Source organism: Eschrichtius robustus, chromosome 8, assembly GCF_028021215.1.
Source record: "Eschrichtius robustus isolate mEscRob2 chromosome 8, mEscRob2.pri, whole genome shotgun sequence".
NCBI lineage: Eukaryota > Metazoa > Chordata > Mammalia > Artiodactyla > Eschrichtiidae > Eschrichtius > Eschrichtius robustus.
The window spans coordinates 130,272,486-130,296,910 of NC_090831.1; the positions used below are offsets into that span (position 1 = coordinate 130,272,486).

The window sequence follows — 24,425 nt, forward strand, 5'->3', positions numbered from 1 at the left end:
TCCACTCCGGGCCGACGCGCCTCAGCCCGCGCGCCAGCGCCCCTCTGAGGGGACTGCGCAGCCGCCCTGCCCGCCCGCGCTTCCGCCCGTGGCGCCGTGCGACGTCAGCACGCCGGGCGGGGCGGCGGCGGCGAAGGGTCGGGCGGTTCTACTGCGGCGGTCGGGCGTGGCCCCGGGCCTGGGCGCGGCCTAACGTTGGGTGGACAGGGCCAGCGTGGGACATCATCCCACAGGACCCGGGAGCGCCGCGAAGGCGGGTGCGCGGGGCTGGTGTGTGGCGTCATCGCGCGGGCGGGCGGGGCGCCACTGCCACAGGGTGGGTGAGGCCGGCGTGGGTGTCACCCCACAGGCCTGGCCGAGCGCCCCTGAGGCGGGTGGGGCGGGGCCTTCTGACGTCATCGCGTGGGCGGGCGGAGCGCCGATGAGGCGAGGGGGGCGGGTACTGCGTGGACGTCCACACGCGGGGCGGGGCGCCCATAAGGCGAATGTGGGCGGGGCGTGCGTGGACGTCACGGCGTGGAACTCACTGGCTGCAGAGTGTGAGGCTGGAAGGGATGGGTTCCGTGGCTGGCGAGGGTCGGCTCCTGGGACGGGACACCCGGGCAGTGAGGGCTCAGCTCGCCCCGTCACCTGGGTCGCGGTTCGTGCAGTGCTGCTGTGGAAGAAGTACACGCTCCTGAGTTTGCGCTACACTTGCCAAGTTTTAGGGAGTCACTGTTAAAGGCACTTCCAAGCTGTTAGAAAATCCGAGTGGTTCTGTGGGGCCCCGGCTGTGCTGAGAGCCCACAGCGTGCAGACGTTTTCCTGATGGAACTCTCTCAGCGGTCCTGGAGGCGTGAGGAGCGCGCGGGATAGGCCCCTGTGTGCGCGTGGGACAGAAACTGTCCTCGCCCGGCGGGACAGCGGGGACACAGCGCCCGCTCACTAAGCAGGATGCTGTCCGTGCCCGAGGGCTTCTGCTGCGGGCGCTGACATCCTGCCCGCGATTTCTGAATCGCTTCTAGAAGCACAGACAGCTCTTGGTCGCTTTGCTTTCCACTGAACTCAATCAGGGTAATTATATTTATTTTGTAGTCTCCTTAAAGCCAAACAGTTGCAGAGGACAGCCTAGGTAAGTTTTTTAAGCATATTAAGTGAGTTCCAAGGATATTTTAATTCAGTTTGTAACAATAGGGCTAGTTTTTTCCCCTCTCTTGCTCTTCAAATCTTTATGTTACTGGGAGCCTTGCATGATCATCTTTAGGAGGGGCAGGGACTACTGGAGAGAAATACAGCATGCTTACATGTTTTTAAGTTCTTGGTGGATGTGTTCATGTCACATGGGCCCTTCCCTGCCATATTGTAGGGATTCTGGAATAATGATAACTGTGCAGTACTTGCAGGGCAAAGACTGCCATTTTCAGGACAAAACAGTGATATCTCACAGACCATTTTGCTGTGCAGACAGGAGAGTGAAAGGCTGAAAGATGAAGAGGACCACCAGCTGAAGACAACTGCAATCACAGCCCTGTTAGATGCAGTGAGTGAAGGACTTGCTGCTCCCATGAACTTTTGGGGGCAGTGGGAAGGGAAGCATCTGCGTGCATTGGTAACTTTGCCAAAGTCTCATTAATCATTCAACTAGGCTTTAAGTCCATGAGGGCAAGAACTGTATTATGTGTATCATCGTATCTTCACGCTAGCACAGTGCCGGGCACAGCACGTACTGAATGAATAAAGGATACCTCCCCTCCCCTCATCTGTGAGTCTGTATGTAATTACGTATGCATGTATGTGTGTGTGGCTATGGAGATACATATATAAATATATAATCTCATAAACATTGCTCCAGGGGCTAGAACACTCAACTTTGGGCAAGGGCACTAAACCGCAAGCAAGGAAAGGAATGGTTTTCCTTCCCCCAAATTACATTATGTGAGTTGCAAATATGTAAAATGGTGAGTCTTACCCCTTTTCCTGCGCGACAGCGTAAAGCTCTAATGCCACCTTTCACTCAAGACCAAGTTACAACCTCACAACAAGTAGCTGCCTTGTTAGCACAGGAAGGAGCATGAGCCTTTCTGTCTTGCGGTCTTTCCTCTAAAAAGCTGTAGAATCACATCCTGTAGATAAAGAGTTGGGTGAACATGAGCCACACAAGAAATCCTGCATGTCTGTGATAAAGCATTTGACCTGGGGGGTCTAGGGATGTAAAATACACTGAAGAGACAGGCCCATGCTGTGCACCAATCAGCCTCCAGCCTCTGCTGCCTTTGTGACCCCACTGAACTTCTGGCCACTTCCCAGCAAGGCAGAACCCATCTCATTCTTTGCTGAGTCTAATGGCAGGCCCGGCCTAGTTCTTCGGTTTTTGCTAACATTTCACTCTATACCCCAATCTCCTGTGACCTCTTCATGTTACCTCTTTCCTTACCTTCTCTGCAGACAGTTCTCCAATGAAAGGCACTGCTTTCTTAGAGGAAAGAAGAACATCACTGTGTGTTCCAGTGCAGAACTGTAAAGATTCAGCCTCTGCACTCCTCCTTTCTAGTTTCAGAGAAAAGTGCTGCCTTCAGTTTAAATTCAATCCGTTCTGCTTTGTTTTAGATCCCCTCCTGCCTAGGACTGGGCCTTATCAACCCTTCGTCCACCTCTTCCCCTCTCCCTGTCCTAGCTCCTTCCCCAGCACCTCTACATTGGCTTCAGTGCAGAGGGGAGGGGCACAGTCTGCCTCCCTTCCTTTCAGGCTACTGTCGACTGAAAAACATGCACAAAGTGAGAGTTGTGAGTTAAGTTTTATTTGGGGCAAAATGAGGACCATAGCCCAGGAGACAGCCTCTCAAGTTGTTCTGAGGAACTGCTCCGAACAGTGGGCCGGGGTGGGGACGGAGTGTTGTTCAGTGTATGTGTGATTTTGGTGAAGGAGGTACACGCAATCGAGCACACATCTTGGCAGAAGGTGGCTGCTAGTCACGAGGAGCAGATGTCTCTGGAAATGATTTTAGTGCTTTTCTAGCTGTGAGAAGATGCAAGAAATTGGGCTCATAACATGGTCTCCGGAAAATATCTAACTATCTGAAGACCTGTTCTGCCAGTTTTTGCAGAGCACAAAGGGCCTCATTCCTGATCTCTGCCCTGAACTCCTTTCAGGGTGTGTGGAAGGTCAGCGACTGCAGTGGCTGGTGACCTCATCTTTGCAGAGGCAGATGGCGAGCGACAATCTTTAGTTGGCACTACCAACGAGTCTCATTTTTCCCAGACTCATCAAGACTCCTGTTCCTTTTTCTCAGATGCTTCTTTGGTGACACAATCACACATTCTTTACCTGAGCCACCTGAGTGGGTCTCTTTGCTGTTCAACTAGAGGAATCAGGAAAAGCTTGGTCCTTGCTTGCCCAGATTACTACAACATTTTCTTAATTGATTGGTATCCCTTTAATCTTGCCCTCTTTAAAAGCTCCCTAGAGACCTTTGCTCCCCAGCACGGAGGAGACAGTGTTAGGCCTAGTACTGGTGACCAGTCAGCCTGGTTATACTGGCAAATAGACATATACACTGGATAACGCAAGGATAATGCATTATCCAGGATAATGCAGTTCAGGCTTCTTGCTGTTGGAGATCCCATAAGCATGCAAAGGGGGAGGCTGGAGGGAGCCCTGAGGCGCTGGATTGGAGCTGGAGGGAGTATGAACTCGTGTGTTTCGATATAAGTGTACAGGTAGACGTACATGTAGTTTCCAGATCTCGATTCTAAATACCATTCTCCAGCAAAAGGAGCCAGGGATCTTCTGAGAAACAGTTGACTTCAGGGCTGGAGCAGTGAAAGTACAAGATGAGCCTGATATATTTTGTTGTGCCAGAAAGTAAGAAAATTATCAAACAATCACATGATGTCAAAGGACATGGGAGGCAACGGGAGGGGTGCCCACTGATTAAATCTGGGATAATTTGAGCAGCAAAATCAAGGATGATGTTGGCAGATTACAACCCAGTGAGTAAAACAGGAACCCACGAGTCCATACCGATGTAGGTAAACGAGCAAGTGAGGAATGCATGCGAAATAAATCATTGGAGTGATGGAAAATCGCCATTTAGCAGTCATCGTAGGGCTGGAGTGAGTTATCAGTGGAGGCTAAGGATGGTAGGTGGAGGTTTTAATACCTGCTACTAGGTACTCGTCAATCCCAAAGGGAAAAACCGGCAGGTGTGACCCAGCTACATATTGCCAGCGGGCTGGGGACACGCTGGGATTTTGCGTCCTGACTCCACGAGCTGAGAGGAGTAGAGCAGCATCTCTGGGCGTTTCTGCCAGAAAGCTTGATCCAGGTGTGGCCCGGGGGCTCACTGGACAGGTGAAGTGTTAGGGGCCCCTGTTTTCTTACTGAGGAACTGTAATTACCCCGGATCGCAGGAAACTGAAGAGACACAACTACATGCAATGTATGTTCCCGAGTGGGATCTGGGCCACAAAGGAAAAGAAATATTTGGGGGACAGTCTGTGCATTAGACAGCAGAGTTGTATCAATCTTTACTTCTGGACTGGGAGGGTTGTGGAGTAGGGGCTGTCCTTGTTTTGGGGAAATAGGCACTGGAGTATTTCAGGGTGATGAGTAATCATATCTGAAGCTCTTTGTCAAATGACTCAGAGAAAGACCAGTGATGATGGGTAAGTGTGTGTGTAGATAGACGATAAGTGTGAGACAGGGACAGGCGAGTGGAAGCACATGCTGTATGATCTGGGTGATGGAGACTTTTGTACTCAAATATTTTCTCTAAATTTGAAATTACTTTGAAAATTATTTTTTAAAGTCCCTATTTCTATCAAATGGCCAATATAGAATGCAGATTTGATTGAATCTCTTCCCTGCTTATGAACTGTTTCTTTTGCTTCTGCTGTGAAATTAAAGATCCTCTGCAGGGACATCCCTGGTGGTCCAGTGGCTAAGACTCCACGCTCCCAAAAGAAGGGAGCCCAGGTTCGATCCCTGGTTAGGGAACTTGATCCCACATGTCGCAACTAGAGTTTGCATGCCGCGACTAAAGATCCTGCACGCCGCAACGTAGATCCTGCGTACCGCAACTAAGACCCAACTCAGCCAACTAAACTAAATATAATAATAATAAAAAAAAAGATCCGCTGCAGAACAAGCAGAGCTCTGACCCTGCATCTCACCTCACACCCACCCCCACCCCACCAAAGTCTGTGCCCTGCACGGTCGCACTGCTTCTCACTCTCCCCAAACCACTCTGTCTTCTCTCTCTGTGCCTCTGCACCTGCAGTGCTGTTCTCTGTGTCCGAACTATCCTTCTCCTTCTGTCCTTATGCAAAACTCCTATTCATCTTTCAAAACCTGGTTTGTATGTCTCCACCTGTGGGAAGCCTTCTGTGGCAGTGAGTTAATGCTGTTTAGGCTTGTCTCCATGACGAAACTTATCTACTGAGTACAGCTCAGCCCTCAGGAGCCCCGCAGCAGCTCTGTGCCTGTGAGGGAAGCCCTGATGTTCGTGGAGGAGTCTGAATTAGGCGGTACATATTAGAGTCCCCAACTGGAGCCAAGTACTGAGTCACAAGCCCTATTTCCGTGTTCACCGATAACGAAGATGGTACCTGCGCGGCCTGGCTGGGCCCTTCTGCTCAGGCCTAGAGAGGCAAGTCAAGCGTTGGCTGAGCTGTGGTCTTCTTGGAGACCCTCACCTGAGATCCTCTCCCAAGTTCATTGCAGTTGTAGGACTCAGGTCCTGATTTCTGGGGGCTGACAGTCAGGGGTCCCCCTTGGCTTCCTCCACGTGGCCCCTCCTGACATGGCCGTTTGCTTCATCTTCTCCCAGGGCAGCAGGAGTGTCTCTCTGAAGCATCACCTCTTTTGGTGTTAGGCCCACTAAGGATAATCTCCTTTCTGACTCAGCTGATTAGTAAGCTAGTCTCAGGCCTGAAATCATCACAGTCTCAAGGAGAGTGGACCACGGACTCGAGGGGCATTTAGGGTTCTACCACTACAGTCTCTTTGTGGGTTGAGAGAAGAAAGGGGTGTTGATGGGCCCTCTGAAATTCCAAAATGTGCTCCAATTATGGTTTCATATGGTAGTGGATAATTTGTGAATTTACAAAGGAAGCCTATAGTTTTGGTATCCCACCCATTTTCATCTCTAAATGCTTATTGTTTAGGCGATAACCTATAAGAACAACAATAATAAAAGTGTTAATAACTATCTTTTACTGACTGCTCAGTTTGCGCCAGACACAAAATGCTCACTATTTTACAGAATTACTCCTTCAATCCTCACAACCCCTACAGAGTAGGTACCCTGTAATTCCCACTTTTACTGCAGGCAGTAAAACACTCTGCTTGTGACTTCTCACCAGCCCTTAGTTAACATGGCAGGTAGGTTTCATATCCACACACTACAGTGACACTATGGTGATGTGACTTTTGTAACAAAGTTACTTATTACTGTGAAAAAAAAATCTTTTGTTTCTATCACAACCTGCAACTGTACTGGTTTATAGGCTAGTGAGGGAGCTGGACATACATTTTTAAATTACAGGGAAGAGGATATGGGAGACTGTGACAAACAAATCAGACACAGGTGGAGCAGACGAGGCTCTGGCGTGAGCAGGGGGTAAAGCTGCTGGGATCCAGGCGGAGAAGCAGCCCGCACAAAGGCCACAAGGCTGAACAGAGCACAAAGGCCACCAAGCCGCCACCTAGTTAGTCTCTGGGCTTCAGGAGTTCTCCACCCACCCACCCTTCAGCCACAGCCTTCTCTTCCCACATTAATGACTTATCACTGCCCAGCCTAACACTTTCAATCTTTACATCGAGCCTTCCAAGGCCCTTGACAAACTGGCCCCGTCCCCCTTTCCAGCCTTGTCTCCTGCCATCCTGCCCCACTCACACACCCTGTGTTCTGACCTGCACTGCCCAGTGTGGAAGCCACTGGCCACGTGGGGCTGTGAGCCCAGGAAACGGGGCCAGTCTGAACTGAGGTGTGCTGTTAGTGCAAAATACACAACGGATTTCGAGGCCAGTATTAAAAAAGTATAAAACAACTCAATATTTTAAATATAATTTAAATGACAAAATGATAATATTTTGTATATATTTGGTTAAATATAATATTTTATTAAATTTGATTTCATCTGTGTTTTTCACTTTTTATTTTTTATTCTTTTTAATTAATTAATTAATTAATTTTTATTTTTGGCTGCGTTGGGTCTTCGTTGCTGCGCGCGGGCTTTCTCTAGTGGCGTCGAGCGGGGGCTACTCTTCGTTGTGGTGCACGGGCTTCTCATTGCGGTGGCTTTTGTTGTGGAGCACGGGCTCTAGGCACGCAGGCTCAGTAGTTGTGGCTCGCGGGCTCTAGAGTGCAGGCTCAGTAGTTGTGGTGCACGGGCTTCGTTTCTCCGTGGCACGTGGGATCTTCCCAGACCAGGGCTCGAACCCGTGTCACCTGCATTGGCAGGCGGACTCTTAACCACTGTGCCCCCAGGGAAGCCCCTTTCACTTCTTAAGATGTGGCTACTAGATAATTTATAATCACACCTGTGGCCCATATTATATTTCTACTGGACAGCACTGTTACAGATACAATTATTACATTTCCTAAACTCTCCAAACCTCTCCCTCCCTCTGCACTTGCACCCATATTTCTTTTCCCCTAAGATGTTCTCTGCAGGTCTCTGCCTGGGTTTTTTGCACTTCAAGGTCCACCTGAAACGAGGCCCTTCCCATCCTCATTCCTTTCCTCCAGGCACACTTTGCCACTTCCTCATGCACTGCATTTTATGAGTAGCTCTTACACTTTCACATTATTTAATAATTGTTTGCATATTTCTCGCTCCTGGTGATTATGAGCGACTAGAGGTCCAGGCAGTGTTTTATTTATCTGTCTCCAGCACTCTAACAGTCCCCATGTCATCAAATGAACTTGTGAGTCATCTATTGAATAAAGATGATAGAAGAAACATCACAAGATAAAATGTGATTGGCAAATAAGTTACTTAGAAAATAATTGTTTTAAGAAGTCCGAGGAGAGAAAGATTGTTTTAACTTCTTCTATTGACATTTATTTGGCAAATATTGTGGGGATGGTGAGAGAGAGGAGATAGCCCTGTGAATATGGTGCATTTGGGGAACCCTAAATCATTCTGTTTGGTGACAAAAGAGTGCAACCGAGTGAGAGCCAGGTGGAGACAGAAGCAGGGAGTGAGGTGAGTCACCTGTTGGATTGCTGCCTGCAACATAGGATGGATTGGTGGGGCTGGAGTGGAAAAATATGAGGAAGACACTCAAGACACATCTTGACAGTTTTGACTGCACTCGGGAGGGGAAGGAGAAGGGTTCCAAGGGTTCCAGGGCCAAGCCCAGCTCATTCATGCAGTGTGCATGTCCGTGACTTAATCTAATACCGTGGCTGATGACTTTGTCATTACAGTCAACAGTCTGAAGCTTTCCCAGTATGAGCTGTTTTCTCAGCTGACAGAGAGTTACCCAGTGGTTAAGAGAATGGACTTTGGCGTCAGACCATCCACCACCCTAGCTTTCTGAGTTTAGGCAAATGAATTAATCTTTCTGGCCCTCAGTCTCCTCATCTGAAAAACAGTAACATGCCTATCTCACAGGGACGCTATGAGAATTAAATGAATTACCAAGGGGAAGGTTTCAGTTTGGTGCCTCCTTTGGAGCGGTTCCTAAATAAATCATAGCTATCACTGAAACTACCCTTCCTACCCTCCTTTCCTGTTTAGTTCTTCCTATGCCCTGCTGAGTGAAAATGAAAAAGGTAGTAGTGGAAACTCCAAAACCAGAGCACAATTAAATATAAAAGGACGATTGGATCTGTTATTAACTTCTCTAAGGTAAGGAGCTGAGTAAATGGCTTTTATATCCGGAGGAAAGTAGATTGATCCATAAACCGTAATAGCATGTGACTCAAAAGCACAACGTCTGCAAAGTAGTGTGTTTACAGAAAAACCATGACATCAAAAGCACAGACCCCTAATAACACGCTCACCGATGTGCTGCTTAGCACACGGTTTGAGAGCCTTCTCTCTCTCTCTCTCGTGTGAAAACGGTAAGTGGAATCTTTTCTAAGTAACATTTTCAGGCTAAACAGACGCGAAACAGTTTGCAGAATCAGGGCTAAATGTCAGTTATAACGTGCATCACGGGAGTGGGACCCACACCTCTCCAGCCTTGCATGTTTAAGGCTGGCTTTTATTTTAAGCTTTAAAGAAAATAGTTGTGGTAAGAAAAATGTGAGATGCAGACCATGTGTCTTAGTATTTCAGTCCTCTCGTCTCTTGATTTGTATAAAAACTGCGTCTTTCAACAATTACTTTTTCAGATACTTTGTGATTCCTACCAATCCTGCAGAGTGCGTCCTAACCAAACGACAACCGCAGGCAAAGTAACTCGAGGATCGAGAACCTCCGCGGAAGGAAAGCTCCCTCCGCTCCCGCTTCGAAAAGCGGGTTTGCCTGTTTGCCTGCTGCAGCTCCGGTCCTGCCGGCAGCCCGCGGGCTCAGCCCGGCTTCTTCCCCGCCCCGAACACCGCCGGGCCTCACACCAGGCGGGAGACCCCGCGCCCCCGAACCACACATCCCACCCGACGGGAGTCCCGGCAGCGCTCAGCCTCCTTCTGCATCTCCCCCCCCGCTTCCTTTGGGCCTCCAGGTAGTCCCGGGCTGGCGGTCTCTCGGCGCTCTGCGGCCCCGCCTGTCGGTTGCTAGGAGGCGGGGAAGCGCAGGCGCGCTGGGGGCAGCCGCGCGGCTTGCCGGGCCGGCGGTCGCTCGGCGCTCCGCTGCCCCGCCTGTCTGTTGCTAGAAGGCGGGAAGGCGCAGGCGCGCCGCGGGGCATGCCGGTCCGGCGGTTGCTTTGCGCTCCGCTGCCCCGCCTACCAGTTGCCAGGAGGCGGGGAGGCGCAGGCGCGCTGGGGGCGGCCGCGGGGCACGCTGGGCCGACGGTCGCTTGGCGTTCCGCTGTCCAGCCTGCGGGTTGCTAGGAGGCGGGACGCCGGCCCGGCCAAGGGTGCGGGCGTCGGGGCGTCTCCTCCCGGGGCCTGCCCTCACCACGGCCGCCCCGTCCTGCGCGCGGCGATGGAGACCGGAAAGGTGGGTGCGAACGCCGCGCGGGGAGGCCCGTCCCCGCCGGGACCGTCCACCTCCTCGCTGGCGGAGGTCTCACCAGGGCCGGGACTGGAATTCTGGTTGCGCGTGCGACCGTGGGAAAGTTACCGACGTATCTATTTCCCAGCGAATAAATCTGGACAGTACTAGTAGGATTGGATGAGGTTCTACAAATAAAAGTGCTTAGAATGGTGTTATTAACTAACTGTGAACTGTAGTCGTTCCGCTTGTCTGTGGATTCCCGCAAAAGACGAGGAATTTAGTTTGCATGCATTTCTTCGTACCTTCCCTCCTATTCCTTTTTTTTTTTCTATCATCTACTTTTATAACGTTAATAATATGGATTAGGAAGTTAGTGCCCTGGCTGCCCTCCATTTATTTTTAAGCTCACCAACTTCCTGACCGCTGTCATCTTCTACACCGGTCCTTTACATTTTCTTTCCTTTTTTTTTTTTTTTGAATTTTTGAATTTTATTTTATTTATTTTTTTATACCGCAGGTTCTTAGTAGTCATCCATTTTATTTTTTTCACACACACACACACACACACACACACACACACACTGTATTTTATTTTTACAAGAGACAAACTGACACCAAGCATTGTAAATGGATGACCACAACAAAAGCAACAATGATTGCAATTACCAAACACGAAACACACTCATACTATGTCATAATATTGACGTTCAGTCCAGTAATCTTCCACTATAACAGCTCCTTTACTTTGCAGTGAAAATTGATTTGTATATTTTTTGCCTCTGAGTCCTTGTGGGATTTTTTTTTTTTATTCAAACAGAAAGTCACAAAAACTATAATCATCCTCATCAGTTCACTCAGTCCCATGTAATTAATTTTTTTTTTCATCTTGATCTTTTGTTAGCACTTTTTAAAAAAAATTTTTTTTTCTTTTAATTAATTAATTAATTAATTAATTATTTTATTTTTGGCTGCATTGGGTCTTCGTTTCTGTGCGAGGGCTTTTTCGACTTGCGGCGTGCGGGGGCCACTCTTCATCGCGGTGTGCACGCCTCTCAGTGTCGCGGCCTCTCCTGTGGCGGAGCACAAGCTCCAGACGCGCAGGCTCAGCAGCTGTGGCGCACAGGCCCAGTCGCTCCGCGGCATGTGGGATCCTCCCAGACCAGGGCTCGAACCCGTGTCCCCTGCATTGGCAGGCAGACTCTCAACCACTGCGCCACCAGGGAAGCCCTGTTAGCACTTTTATGAATTCATCAGTTTTCCATTAGAGTTCTGAAAATGCTTATTCATTCAGTTCAGCAGTATAGTCAGTTACCAGCAGTCATCCATTTTATACACATCAGTGTATACATGTCAATCCCAATCTCCCAATTCATCCCACCACCACCCCCCCGCCACTTTCCCCCCTTGGTGTCCGTATGTTTGTTCTCTACATCTATGTCTCAATTTTTGCCCTGTAAACCGGTTCATCTGTACCATTTTTCTAGGTTCCATATATATGCGTTAATATACGATATTTATTTTTCTCTTTCTGACTTACTTCACTCTGTATGGCAGTCTCTAGATCCATCCACATCTCTACAAATGACTCAATTTCGTTCCTTTTTATGGCTAATATTCCATTGTATGTATGTGCCACATCTTCTTTATCCCTTCATCTGTTGATGGACACTTAGGTTGCTTCCATGTCCTGGCTATTGTAAACAGTGCTGCAATGAACATTGGGGTGCATGTGTCTTTTTGAATTATGGTTTTCTCTGGGTATATGCCCAGTAGTGGGATTGCTGGGTCATATGGTAATTCTATTTTTAGTTTTTTAAGGAACCTCCACACTGTTCTCCATAGTGGCTGTATCAATTTGCATTCCCACCAACAGTGCAAGAGGGTTCCCTTTTCTCCACACCCTCTGCAGCATTTGTTGTTTGTAGATTTTCTGACGAAGCCCATTCTAACTGGTGTGAGTTGATACCTCATTGTAGTTTTGATTTGCATTTCTCTAATAATTAATGATGTTGAGCATCTTTTCATGTGCTTCGTGGCCATCTGTATGTCTTCTTTGGAGAAATGTCTATTTAGGTCTTCTGCCCATTTTTGGATTGGGGTGTTTGTTTCTTTAATATTGAGCTGAATGAGCTGTTTATATATTTTGGAGATTAATCCTTTGTCTGTTGATTCGTTTGCAAATATTTTCTCCCATTCTGAGGGTTGTCTTTTCGTCTTGTTTATGGTTTCCTTTGCTGTGCAAAAGCTTTTACGTTTCATTAGGTCCCATTTGTTTATTTTTGTTTTTATTTCCATTACTCTAGGAGGTGGATCAAAAAAGATCTTGCTGTGGTTTATGTCAAAGAGTGTTCTTCCTATGTTTTCCTCTAAGAGTTTTATAGTGTCCGGTGTTACATTTAGGTCTCTAATCCATTTTGAATTTATTTTTGTGTATGGTGTTAGGGAGTGTTCTAATTTCATTCTTTCACATGTAGCTGTCCAGTTTTCCCAGCACCACTTATTGAAAAGACTGCCTTTTTTCCATTGTATATCCTTGCCTCCTCTGTCATAGATTAGTTGACCATAGGTGCATGGGTTAATCTCTGGGCTTTCTATCTTGTTCCATTGATATATATTTCTGTTTTTGTGCCAGTACCATATTGACTTGATTACTGTATCTTCGTAGTATAGTCTGAAGTCAGGGAGTCTGATTCCTCCAGCTGCGTTTTTTTCCCTCAAGACTGCTTTAGCTATTCAGGGTCTTTTGTGTCTCCATACAGATTTTAAGATTTTTTGTTCTAGTTCTGTAAAAAATGCCATTGGTAGTTTGATAGGGATTGCATTGAATCTGTAGATTGCTTTGGGTAGTATAGTCATTTTCACAGTATTGATTCTTCCAATCCAAGAACTTGGTATATCTCTCCATCTGTTTGTATCACCTTTAATTTCTTTCATCAGTGTCTTATAGTTTTCTGCATACAGGCCTTTTGTCTCCTTAGGTAGGTTTATTCCTAGGTATTTTATTCTTTTTTGTTGCAGTGGTAAATGGGAGTGTTTCCTTAATTTCTCTTTCAGATTTTTCATCATTAGTGTATAGGAATGCAAGAGATTTCTGTGCATTAATTTTGTATCCTGCAACTTTACCAAATTCATTGATTAGTTGTAGTAGTTTTCTGGTGGCATCTTTAGGATTCTCTATGTATGGTATCATGTCATCTGCAAACAGTGACAGTTTTACTTCTTTTCCAATTTGTATTCCTTTTATTTCTTTTTCTTCTCTGATTGCCATGGCTAGGACTTCCAAAACTATGTTGAATAATAGTGGTGAGAGTGGACATCCTTGTCTTGTTCCTGATCTTAGAGGAAATGCTTTCAGTTTTTCACCATTGAGAACGATGTTGGCTGTGGGTTTGTCATATATGGCCTTTATTCTGTTGACGTAGGTTCCCTCTATGCCTACTTTCTGGAGAGTTTTTATCATAAATGGCTGTTGAATTTTGTCAAAAGCTTTTTCTGCATCTATTGAGATGATCATATGGTTTTTATCCTTCAATTTGTTAATATGGTGTATCACATTGATTGATTTGCGTATATTGAAGAATCCTTGCATCCCTGGGATAAACCCCACTTGATCGTGGTGTATGATCCTTTTAATGTGTTGTTGGATTCTGTTTGCTAGTATTTTGTTGAGGATTTTTGCATCTATATTCATCAGTGATATTGGCCTGTAGTTTTCTTTCTTTGTGGCATCTTTGTCTGGTTTTGGTATCAGGGTGATGGTGGCCTCATAGAATGAGTTTGGGAGTGTTCCTTCCTCTGCAATTTTTTGGAAGAGTTTGAGAAGGATGGGTGTTAGCTCTTCTCTAAATGTTTGATAGAATTCACCTGCGAAGCCATCTGGTCCTGGACTTTTGTTTGTTGGAAGATTTTTTTTTAAATGTTATTTATTGTTGAGTAACATGGAATCGGTTTCTTTTTTTTTATTTTTGGCTGTGTTGGGTCTTCGTTTCTGTGCGAGGGCTTTCTCTAGTTGCGGCGAGTGGGGGCCACTCTTCATCGCGGTGTGCGGGCCCCTCACTGTTGCGGCCTCTCTTGTTGCAGAGCATAAGCTCCAGACGCGCAGGCTCAGTAGTTGTGGCTCACGGGCCTAGTTGCTCCACGGCATGTGGGATCTTCCCAGACCAGGGCTCGAACCCGTGTCCCCTGCATTGGCAGGCAGATTCTCAACTGCTGCGCCACCAGGGAAGCCCTGTTGGAAGATTTTTAATCACAGTTTCAATTTCATTACTTTTGATTGGTCTGTTCATATTTTCTGTTTCTTCCTGGTTCAGTCTTGGAAGGTGATACCTTTCTAAGAATTTGTCCATTTCTTCCAGGTTGTCCATTTTATTTGCATAGAGTTGCTTGTAGTAGTCTCTTAGGATGCTTTGTATTTCTGTGGTGTCTGTTGTAACTTCTCCTTTTTCATTTCTAATTTTATTGATTTGAGTCCTCTCCCTCTTTTTCTTGATGAGTCTGCCTAATGGTTTATCAATTTTGTTTATCTTCTCAAAGAACCAGGTTTTAGTTTTATTGATCTTTCCTTTGTTTTCTTTGTTTCTATTTCATTTATTTCTGGTCTGATCTTTATGATTTCTTTCCTTCTACTAACTTTGGGTTTTGTTTGTTCTTCTTTCTCTAGTTCCATTAGGTGTAAGGTTAGATTGTTTATTTGAGATTTTTCTTGTTTCTTGAGGTAGGCTTGTGTAGCTATAAACTTTCCTCTTAGAACTGCTTTTGCCGCATCCCATAGGTTTTGGATCGTTGTGTTTTCATTGTCATTTGTCTCTAGGTATTTTTTGATTTCCTCTTTGATTTCTTCAGTGATCTCTTGGTTATTTAGTAATGTATTTTTTAGCCTCCATGTGTTTGTGTTTTTTACATTTTTTTCCCTGAATTGATTTCTAATCTCATAGCATTGTGGTCAGAAAAGATGTTTGATATGATTTCAATTTTCTTAAATTTACTGAGGCTTGATTTATGACCCAAGATGTGATCTATCCTGGAAAATGTTCCATGCGCACTTGAGAAAAAAGTATAATCTGCTGTTTTTGGATGGAATGTCTTATAAATACCAATTAAATCTATGTGGTCTAGTGTGTCATTTAAAGCTTGTGTTTCCTTATTAATTTTCTGTTTGGATGATCTGTCCATTGGTGTAAGTGAGGTGTTAAAGTCCCCCACTATTTTTGTGTTACTGTCGATTTCCTCTTTTATAGCTGTTAGCAGTTGCCTTATGTATTGAGGTGCTCCTATGTTGGGTGCATATATATTTATAATTGTTATATCTTCTTCTTGGATTGTTCCCTTGATCATTATGTAGTGTCCTTCCTTGTCTCTTGTAACATTCTTTATTTTAAAGTCTATTTTATCTGATATGAGTATTGCTACTCCAGCTTTCGTTTGATTTCCATTTGCATGGAATATCTTTTTCCATCCTCTCACTTTCAGTCTGTATGTGTCCCTAGGTCTGAAGTGGGTCTCTTGTAAACAGCATATATATGGGTCTTGTTTTTGTATCCATTCAGCAAGCCTGTGTCTTTTGGTTGGAGCATTTAATCCATTCACGTTTAAGGTAATTATCGATATGTATGTTCCTATGACCATTTTCTTAACTGTTTTGGGTTTGTTTTTGTAGGTCCTTTTCTTCTCTTGTGTTTCGCACTTAGAGAAGTTCCTTTAGCATTTGTTGTAGAGCTGGTTTGGTGGTGCTGAATTCTCTTAGCTTTTGCTTATCTGTAAAACTTTTGATTTCTCCATCGAATCTGCATGAGATCCTAGCAGGGTAGAGTAATCTTGGTTGTAGGTTCTTCCCTTTCATCACTTTAAGTATATCATGCCACTCTGTTCTGGCTTGTAGAGTTTCTGCTGAGAAATCAGCTGTTAACCTTATGGGAGTTCCCTTGTATGTTATTTGTCGTTTTTCCCTTGCTGCTTTCAATAATTTTTATTTGTCTTTAATTTTTGCCACTTTGATTACTATGTGTCTCGGCGTGTTTCTCCTTTGGTTTATCCTGTATGGGACTTGCTGCACTTCCTGGACTTGGGTGGCTATTTCCTTTCCCATGTTAGGGAAGTATTCAACTATAATCTCTTCAAATATTTTCTCGGGTCCTTTCTCTCTCTCTTCTCCTTCTGGGACCCCTATAATGCGAATGTTGTTGCGTTTAATGTTGTCCCAGAGGTCTCTTAGGCTGTCTTCATTTCTTTTCATTCTTTTTTCTGTATTCTGTTCCGCAGCAGTGAATTCCACCATTCTGTTTTCCAGGTCACTTATCCGCTCTTCTTCCTTAGTTATTCTGCTATTGATTCCTTCTAGTGTAGTTTCCCTTTCAGTTATTGTATTGTTCATCTCTGTTTGTTTGTTCTTTAATTCTTCTAGATCTTTGTTAAACATTTCTTGCATCTTCTCGATCTTTGCCTCCATTCTTTTTCCGAGGTCCTGGATCATCTTCACTATCATTATTCTGAATTCTTTTTCTGGAAGGTTGCCTAACTCCACTTCATTTAGTTGTTTTTCTGGGGTTTTATCTTGTTCCTTCATCTGGTCCATAGCCCTCTGCCTTTTCATCTTTTCTATCTTTCTGTGAATGCGGTTTTTGTTCCACAGGCTGCAGGATTGCAGTTCTTCTTGCTTCTGCTGTCTGCCCTCTGGTGGATGAGGCTATCTAAGAGGCTTGTGCCAGTTTCCTGATGGGAGGGACTGGTGGTGGGTAGAGCTGGCTGTTGTTCTGGTCGGCAGAGCTCAGTAAAACTTTAATACACTTGTCTGCTGATGGGTGGGGCTGGGTCTCCTCCCTGTTGGTTGTTTGGCCTGAGGCGACCCAACACTGGAGCCTACCCGGGCTCTTTGGTGGGGCTAATGGCGGACTCTGGGAGAGCTCACGCCAAGGAGTACTTCCCAGAACTTCTGCTGCCAGTGTCCTTGTCCTCACAGTGAGACAGAGCCACCCCCCACCTCTGCAGGAGACCCTCCAACACTAGCAGGTAGGTCTGGTTCAGTCTCTCTGGGGTCACTGCTCCTTCCCCTGGGTCCCGATGTGCACACTACTTTGTGTGTGCCCTCCAGGAGCGGAGTTTCTGTTTCCCCCAGTCCTGTCGAAGCCCTGCAATCAAATCCCGCTAGCCTTCAAAGTCTGATTCTCTAGGAATTCCTCCTCCCATTGCCATACCCCCAGGTTCGGAAGCCTGAAGTGGGGCTCAGAACCTTCACTCCAGTGGGTGGACTTCTGTGGTATAAGTGTTCTCCAGTTTGTGAGTCATCCACCCAGCAGTTATGGGATTTGATTTTATTGTGATTGTGCCCCTCCTACTGTCTGATTGTGGCTTCTCCTTTGTCTTTGAATGTGGGGTATCTTTTTTGGTGAGTTCCAGTTTCTTCCTGTTGATGATTGTTCAGCAGTTAGTTGTGATTCTGGTGTTCTCGCAAGAGGGAGTGAGAGCATGTCCTTCTACTCTGCCATCTTGAACCAATCTCTCTACATTTTCATAAGTTATTCCATAACTTAAGTTTTCTGTGATTTGTTTATAAGATGTTTTAAAAGTTGTGTTAACCAAAATTTTAGAAATGGAGACTTGATTGAGATAAAAACGTGTTTATTTGGCGTTTGTTATGACTGTAGCCCGGGAGACACAGATTCAAGCTCTTGAACTGTGTTCTCTCAGCTGCAAAGTGAGGGAGGCTTATAAAGGCAAAACGGTTAGCTACATGAGTTGTTTGTCAAGAATTATCATTGGAGCTTGGAATAAGTGAGGGCTTGGTTGGGGTCCTTGCAGCTGGCAGGTGCTGTTCTGATGACTGGTGGTGTTCTTGGGTCTGGTGCAGTTCAGGAAAAGTTCAAGTTCTCAGTGGTGCAGGTACGTGTCTGAGACCAGATCCTCAATGGCCACCGCTTTTGTTTGCCTGAACTGGGATCACTCCATTATGATGTCGGTTTGTCATCAGTTATCACATGGTGATTATATAAGCAGTGTTCACTGCAGAGCTATGTAGTGTGATTGGATCAGGGAGGACATCGAGCAATGTGAACACGTATACACCTATATATACAGGTAAGTAGGAGGGGTATGTCTGTATTTAGCTTACCCTTAGATAAGGAGGTCGGAGGTTCTGCTGTTCAGGCAGCTCTGCTGGGGTTTTCTTTTGTTTTCGGGGTGGGGTTTATTCCTCTCGAAGGAGGAGATGCTGCCTGCCTACTTGGAGTGTCCATTTTAATTTACTTGCCTGCCTGCCTCACAGGGCAGGACCCTGGCTGAGTGGAGGGCACAGGGCCGGGGCTCCTGGTCTGAAGTGCTGGGTCTCACGTACACGGGGTGTGCGTGGAGTTTCTGGGGATACGTGTGACACATGGGGTTGTGATGGGCACAAGGAGCTCTGTGTCATTTTACAGCTTGAAAAATTTAAAAGAGAAAAAAGAAAGGAAAGAAAGAAAAGTTTCAGGATGAAGTAAGGCCCGAAGCTGGGTTTTTGTTGGTGAGAACGGAAGAGGCGGCTGGGAAGTCCTGGGGTCTCTGGTGATCTGTTGCCTTCAGGTGTTTTTATTCTATTGGCCTAAGTAATAAAATCACAGCCGTTAAGAGCCCCGTTTCCCACACACTCGTCACAGAGGCTACCCGCTCCACAAGCAGCGCATGCTTTCTGTCGGGTTTGGGCCGTTTGTTTTGGAAACGGTCACGTATTAAACCTCTCTAAAGAGCAGTTAACTTGAGAGAGAAAACATTTTAAAGTTCAGCAGCTGCAGGTTATAGCTATGCTAACTGCCGCTGACCATCTTCACCATGTCTTACTGTGGACCCCTTTTGTTAAATCGACCAATTTATCAGAAAAGAATACGTGTTCCAGTGACAGCAGAGCACGATGCACTTTCTGGTTGTACTTTGTAGATTCTTGACCTGGTTGCTTTTTATTTATTTCTCCTTAGAGTGTTTATGAGCTGTTGTGAATTTTTTTCTGCTTCCCTCATTTTCACATCAACAGGAAAATTTTTGGTGGCTGATCCGTGAATATGTTTTCATTTTCATTTGTACTCCATTTGCTTTAAATTTTAAACACACCATATCGCCCTGTATTTGTGCCCTTAAGGCAGAGTTTCTCAAAGGGAAATGAGGTAGTCAGGGTAGATTTATCTTGTTCTCTATGGGAAAGCATCCTTGGTGGTTTTTGTTATCTATCACCCCGTGCACGTGGCCGGAGCTCCGTGTTGTGGGCTTGTGTGCCCTTAGCACCTGAAGAGGCACCTGCCCGGCACAGATCCCACCGAGGAGTCCGCCCTGAGTCCACCGAGGGGAGGTGGGGCTGGGTGCCTGTGGTGGGCCCGAGCCTCGGAGCAGCATGAATATGAAGTAGCCTGTGATCATTTGTGGGTAATTTTTAAAAATCGGTGTTCGTATTGCCTTTTATTCTTGTAGATAGACAGTAATTTCTGGCATACCGAGGATTGCCATTGACTAAAATGGTCTGATGAAAAAGCAGCTCACTGGAGCATAAAAAATTAGATATTTTAAACTTTAAAAATTCTAACTGTATACTTTTCTTTTTAGAGAAGGACCAAAGATGATACTTGGAAAGAAGATGAGCTCAGAAAACACCTTTGGGTAATATATTTTAAAGATTTGGGGAAAAAGATTTGAGTTGGGGTCTGTTTGGACCCTGGATGGTAATCTTGCACAGTGTTACCGGGTTCTCAGCTCTGCACAACTTTGCTTACATGTGGCTCATTTCAGAGGTGGTTTGACTCAGAGATGAAGCCATGTGGTTGATTGCTCTGGAACCGTCTTGGATCGGGTTTTCCGTCCCAGCTCGGCCCAGCATCCCACCAGTCGGGTTCCTGTCCGCGTTCAGAGCTCGGGCCTTGTGTGTGAGTGCGTGTGCACGTGTGTGCGCGTGTGTGGTCTGTGTGCGTGTGTGTGCGGGGCTGAGGGGTCGCGATCAGGACCTCCTGAGAGGGGGCTTCCCCGGCGATCCGGCGGTGTTTCAGACTCCGTGCTTCAGTGCGGGGGGGCTCGGGTTCGATCCTTGGTCACGGAACTAAGATCCCGCATGCTGCGCAGCATGGCCAGAAAAAGACCTCCTGAGAGTTTCCGACGAGGGTCCTTGTTCCTTGAGGGGGACCCCGGCGGATAGTGTCCCGGAGACTTTCCCGCACCGCCTCAGCGCCCCTTTCTTTTCTTTCTGACCCACGTAGCACTTGAGGTTTGATTTGCCAGCACATGGGGACGTCCCTGTAAGTGGGCGCCTCGCCGGGCACGGGCTGCCAAGCTGACCCCACTTCTGCGGGTTCCAGAGTCTGCGTCCCGGCCGGTCCTGCCGGACGGGGAGCAGTTGACGTCAGTGCTTCTCAGGGCCCTTCAGTGAGTGCGAGCCTGGCTTCAGAGCCCCGCTGTCCTTCTCTTGCGCAGGCGGGTGCATCAGCCAGGCCCACGGAGGAGACGCTGCCCGGAGCCGGGAAGCCGCGGAGGGAGTCCGAGGCGGACCGCGCGGACCGCCAAGAGCGCAGAGCCAGCGCCCCAGACCGTGACGCCGAGGACAGAGAGAGCGCGGCCGAGAGGGACGGCCAGGCTGCCAGGGAGCGCCCCCGCGGGGACGGGGTCAGGGACCAGCCGCGGGACGGCAGGAAGGACAGGGCCCGGCCGAAGGAGCAACAGCGGGAGCGGGACGCGGAGAAGCCCCGCGGCCGAGGGAAGGAGCGCGAGAGGGAGCGGGCGCGGCCGGAGGAGCTGAGGCAGGTGGCGGCGCACCCCGGCCCGCTGGGCCGCGACCGCGACCGCCGCAGGGAGCGCGACAGGGGCCGCGACAGGCCCGAGCGCAGGCGGGCAGGTCTGTGTCCCGGGCGCACGTTCCTCCTCCGAGGTGTCCCCTCCCCGCTGGTTTCCTCTCCTGGTTTTCGTGAAGGTCTCGGCTTTGGCTGTGAGGTCGGAGGCCCCGGTGGGGCCCGCGTGTGCACTTTGCACTCTTTTCTTTCGGTTTTTTTTAAAACTCATTTCAGTGAACAAAAGGAGTAACAGTTTTCTCATATTTGCTGGAGTTTTACTATTGAAATATATTTTAGGTTTATTACCTCTATAGATCTCAATCCACGTTGTAAATAAACAAAAATAATGCTCTTTGATAAAGAATTCCTCAAAAGTGTCAGATTTAAGCCGTATTTAAATATTACTTGTCCAAATTCCTAGGAATTCTAAGGTAGAGGTACATACTTTTTCCTCCCCAAAATGGAAATAAGTATCTTCATTATTTTTTATTATGCAAATAGTGTCTGCTTCCTATAAAAAAATTCAAACTAGCCGACATAAACAGAAAAGGAACATATGGGAAGAACGTGTAGTGACTCTCAGAATCCTCAGGCTGTGAACACGATGGGACCAGGACCTCGGTCCGTGGTCCCGGTTGGCATGTGTCCCTCCTGTGCAGGGGCTCAGGCCCTGAGGACCCGAGTGTGCATCTCTGCCGGGCCGAATGCTGGGGCAGGGCTGGGGTTAAGAGGGTTATCTCTAATTAAGTTTAACACTGACTACCTTACTATCCATTGCCTCTGTTTAGGATTATTATTTTGATGTTCTTGGTATTTTTAAATTAAATTAAATTTTTTATTTAAAAAATAAATAAATTTATTTATTTATTTATGGCTGTGTTGGGTCTTTGTTGCTGTGCGCAGGCTTTCTCTAGTTGCGGCGAGCGGCAGCTACCCTTCGTTCCTCTGTGTGGGCTTCTCATTGCAGTGGCTTCTCTTGTTGCAGAGCACGGGCTCTAGGCACGCGGGCTTCAGTAGTTGTGGCACGTGGGCTTCAGTAGTTGTGGCACACAGGCTCAGTTGTTGTGGCACATGGGCTCAGTAGTTGTGGCTCGTGGGCTCTAGGCATGCGGGCTTCAGTAGCTGTGGCATGTGGGCTCAGTAGCTGTGGTGCGCAGGCTCAGTAGTTGTGGCGCGCAGGCTCTAGAGCTCAGGCTCAGTAGCTGTGGCACACGGGCTTCAGTAGTTGTGGCACATGGGCTCAGTAGTTGTGGCTCGTGGGCTCTAGGCCTGCAGGCTTCAGTAGCTGTGGCATGTGGGCTCGGTAGTTGTGGCGCACGGGCTCAGTAGTTGTGGCTCGCGGGCCCTAGAGCACAGGCTCAGTAGTTGTGGCGCACGGGCTTAGTTTCTCCACAGCATGTGGGATCTTCCTGGACCAGGGCTCGAACCCGTGTCCCCTGCACTGGCAGGTGGACTCCTAACCACTGCGCCCCCAGGGAAGCCCGGTACTGTTTAGTAATACAGTCTGTTTTGGTTTCAGATCAGCCCTTTGGTCTGCTGCCTGATCTGGTTTTTTAGTGCAGTGTTGAGTGGGCTGCTCTGGAGAGACTCATTGCACAACTAGACTCTGACGGTCCTCCCTCCTCTCCTGGTTGTTTTCGTGCCTCTTCCCTCGTCTCCTCTGTGTCTCCCCTGGATCCCCGGGGCCCTCCCTTCCTTCCTTAGGTCAGAAATCCTGGGGATCATCCTGACCCCCCACTCTTTCTCTTCCAGTCTCTCGGAAACCAGCCCTTCACTCCTGTCTCCCCCCAGGGGACCCCCACCGGTTGTTTTGATCTCGTGTACCCCAGGCTCTTAGAAAGTGGTCAGGTTTGGTGAATACTTTTGGAGTGAATGAACTTTGTTTCGATGATCTCTGTATGTTGAATTTGTCCTCACCTTTAAAAATGTGGATTCTTTTAGTTTTAAGCCTAATAACTTGGTGCAAATTCAAAAGTGAAAGTCTAGTTTTTCTCTACTGAGTGGGGCTGCAGGCGTCAGCAGTGAGTGAGGTGGTTCTATTGGGTTCCCCCGTGGCAGGGAGAGATCATGGGGTGGGGTGGGTGCCAGCTTCAGCCTCACCCACCTGCATCACAGGGCCTCCTGCATCCATGTGCCCCAGGCAGCGGGGCTGTGGGAGACCCTGGGCGGGGAGCAGTCCCCCAGTTCATCCGAAGCCGGCTTTTCCCTGCGGATGAACGTCTGCCCAGCTGGACTGGACTTTGCTTCCCTGAGCACCTCAGTCCAGGGCAGGAGCTGCAAAGGCCTGTGTTTGGGCTGGGGCCCCTCTCGGGTTCCCAGGCATTCCTCTTGATACGCTTTCCAGGTTTCCTTCTTCTTTGTTCCATTTTAAGTTTAGATTCTAGAACTTTCCATTCTTGAGATTGGAAAATGTGTTTTAATTAACGAATATGTTTTCATATGTGTTACTGTGTGATATCTACAGTAAAGACTGCAGCAGGATGTTAGAAGATATTTTTGATGTGCTAAAGTTTCAGAATGTTAAAAGTCTGTTTTATTTTTGTAGTAAGTAAAGCAAGAATTGCAGAGGGGGAACGGAGAGATGAGGACTCAGAGGGAGGAGATGAGAAGAGAGAAAGAAGATACCGAGAAAGAAAGGTACGCAGGGCGAGGCCTGGGAGGGGCTCCAGCTGCAAAGCTCAGGGCGCTCAGGCAGGGGCGTTAGAGGGCTTCTGGAAAATACTGTAAAACAGAATCTAAGACCAAAGACAGTTCTCAGGCACTAAGTTCTCACAGTCAAGTGTGTTTCTCCGATTCCAAGAGTAAACCTTGGTTATCTTGGAAAATTTACAAAATGCAAATAATAATAAGAAAAAAAATAAAAAACAAAGATAATTACTGATAATGTTTAGATATATGTCCTATAGGTTTATGTACCTATATTCATATATGTGTATGTGTTTGGATATGTACATAGAAACTTTATTTTCTTAAGTTGCATTTTTACTGTTTTATAACTGTTTTTACTGTTTTATGACTGTTTAATACATTTTAAGCATTTTTTCTAAGCTATCATATCTGTCTGTAGTATTTTAATGGCTGCATGATACAGTATTCAATGATGTTTTCTGGACACATCTGCTTTTTTTTGGATACTTATGTTGCTTCTAAATTTTTTTTGTATTGTAAAAACATCCATGGTGTAAACTTTTTGCATTTATTCATAATTATTTCCTTATGATTAATTTCTGGAAGTGAACTTGCTAGATCAAAGTAAGTGTTAGCCCATTTGTATTACATTAGACTGTAATTGTTCATATCATCAGAGTGTGATTCCCCATGTCCTAAGCAGCAACTGGGCATTATCATAATTTTTAACATTTGCTAATTTGATTCAGAAGCAGAGGGCATTTTAAAAAAATACTTATTTTTATTTATTTATTTATTTGGTTGTGCTGGGTCTTAGTTGCGGCAGGTAGGCTCCTTAGCTGTGGCTCGCTGGCTCCTTAGTTGTGGCATGTAACTCTTAGTTGCGGCATGCATGTGAGATCTATTTCCCCGACCAGGGATCGAACCTGGGCCCCCTGC

At 46.8% G+C, this 24,425-nt stretch overlaps 1 protein-coding gene across 2 annotated transcripts in view; it reads left to right on the forward strand.

The window, feature by feature from the left end:
- The first annotated feature begins 9,932 nt into the window (after positions 1–9,932).
- Positions 9,933–24,425, forward strand: part of DYNC2I1 (dynein 2 intermediate chain 1) — a 48,466-nt gene continuing 33,973 nt past the window's right edge. For both annotated transcript variants that reach the window (XM_068549781.1, XM_068549783.1), the window contains exons 1-4: positions 9,933–10,092; positions 19,648–19,701; positions 20,506–20,923; positions 23,404–23,495. In XM_068549781.1, coding sequence (XP_068405882.1) covers positions 10,078–10,092; positions 19,648–19,701; positions 20,506–20,923; positions 23,404–23,495 — 579 coding nt within the window. In that variant the 5' untranslated portion in view covers positions 9,933–10,077. The remainder of the gene's footprint in view (positions 10,093–19,647; positions 19,702–20,505; positions 20,924–23,403; positions 23,496–24,425) is intronic.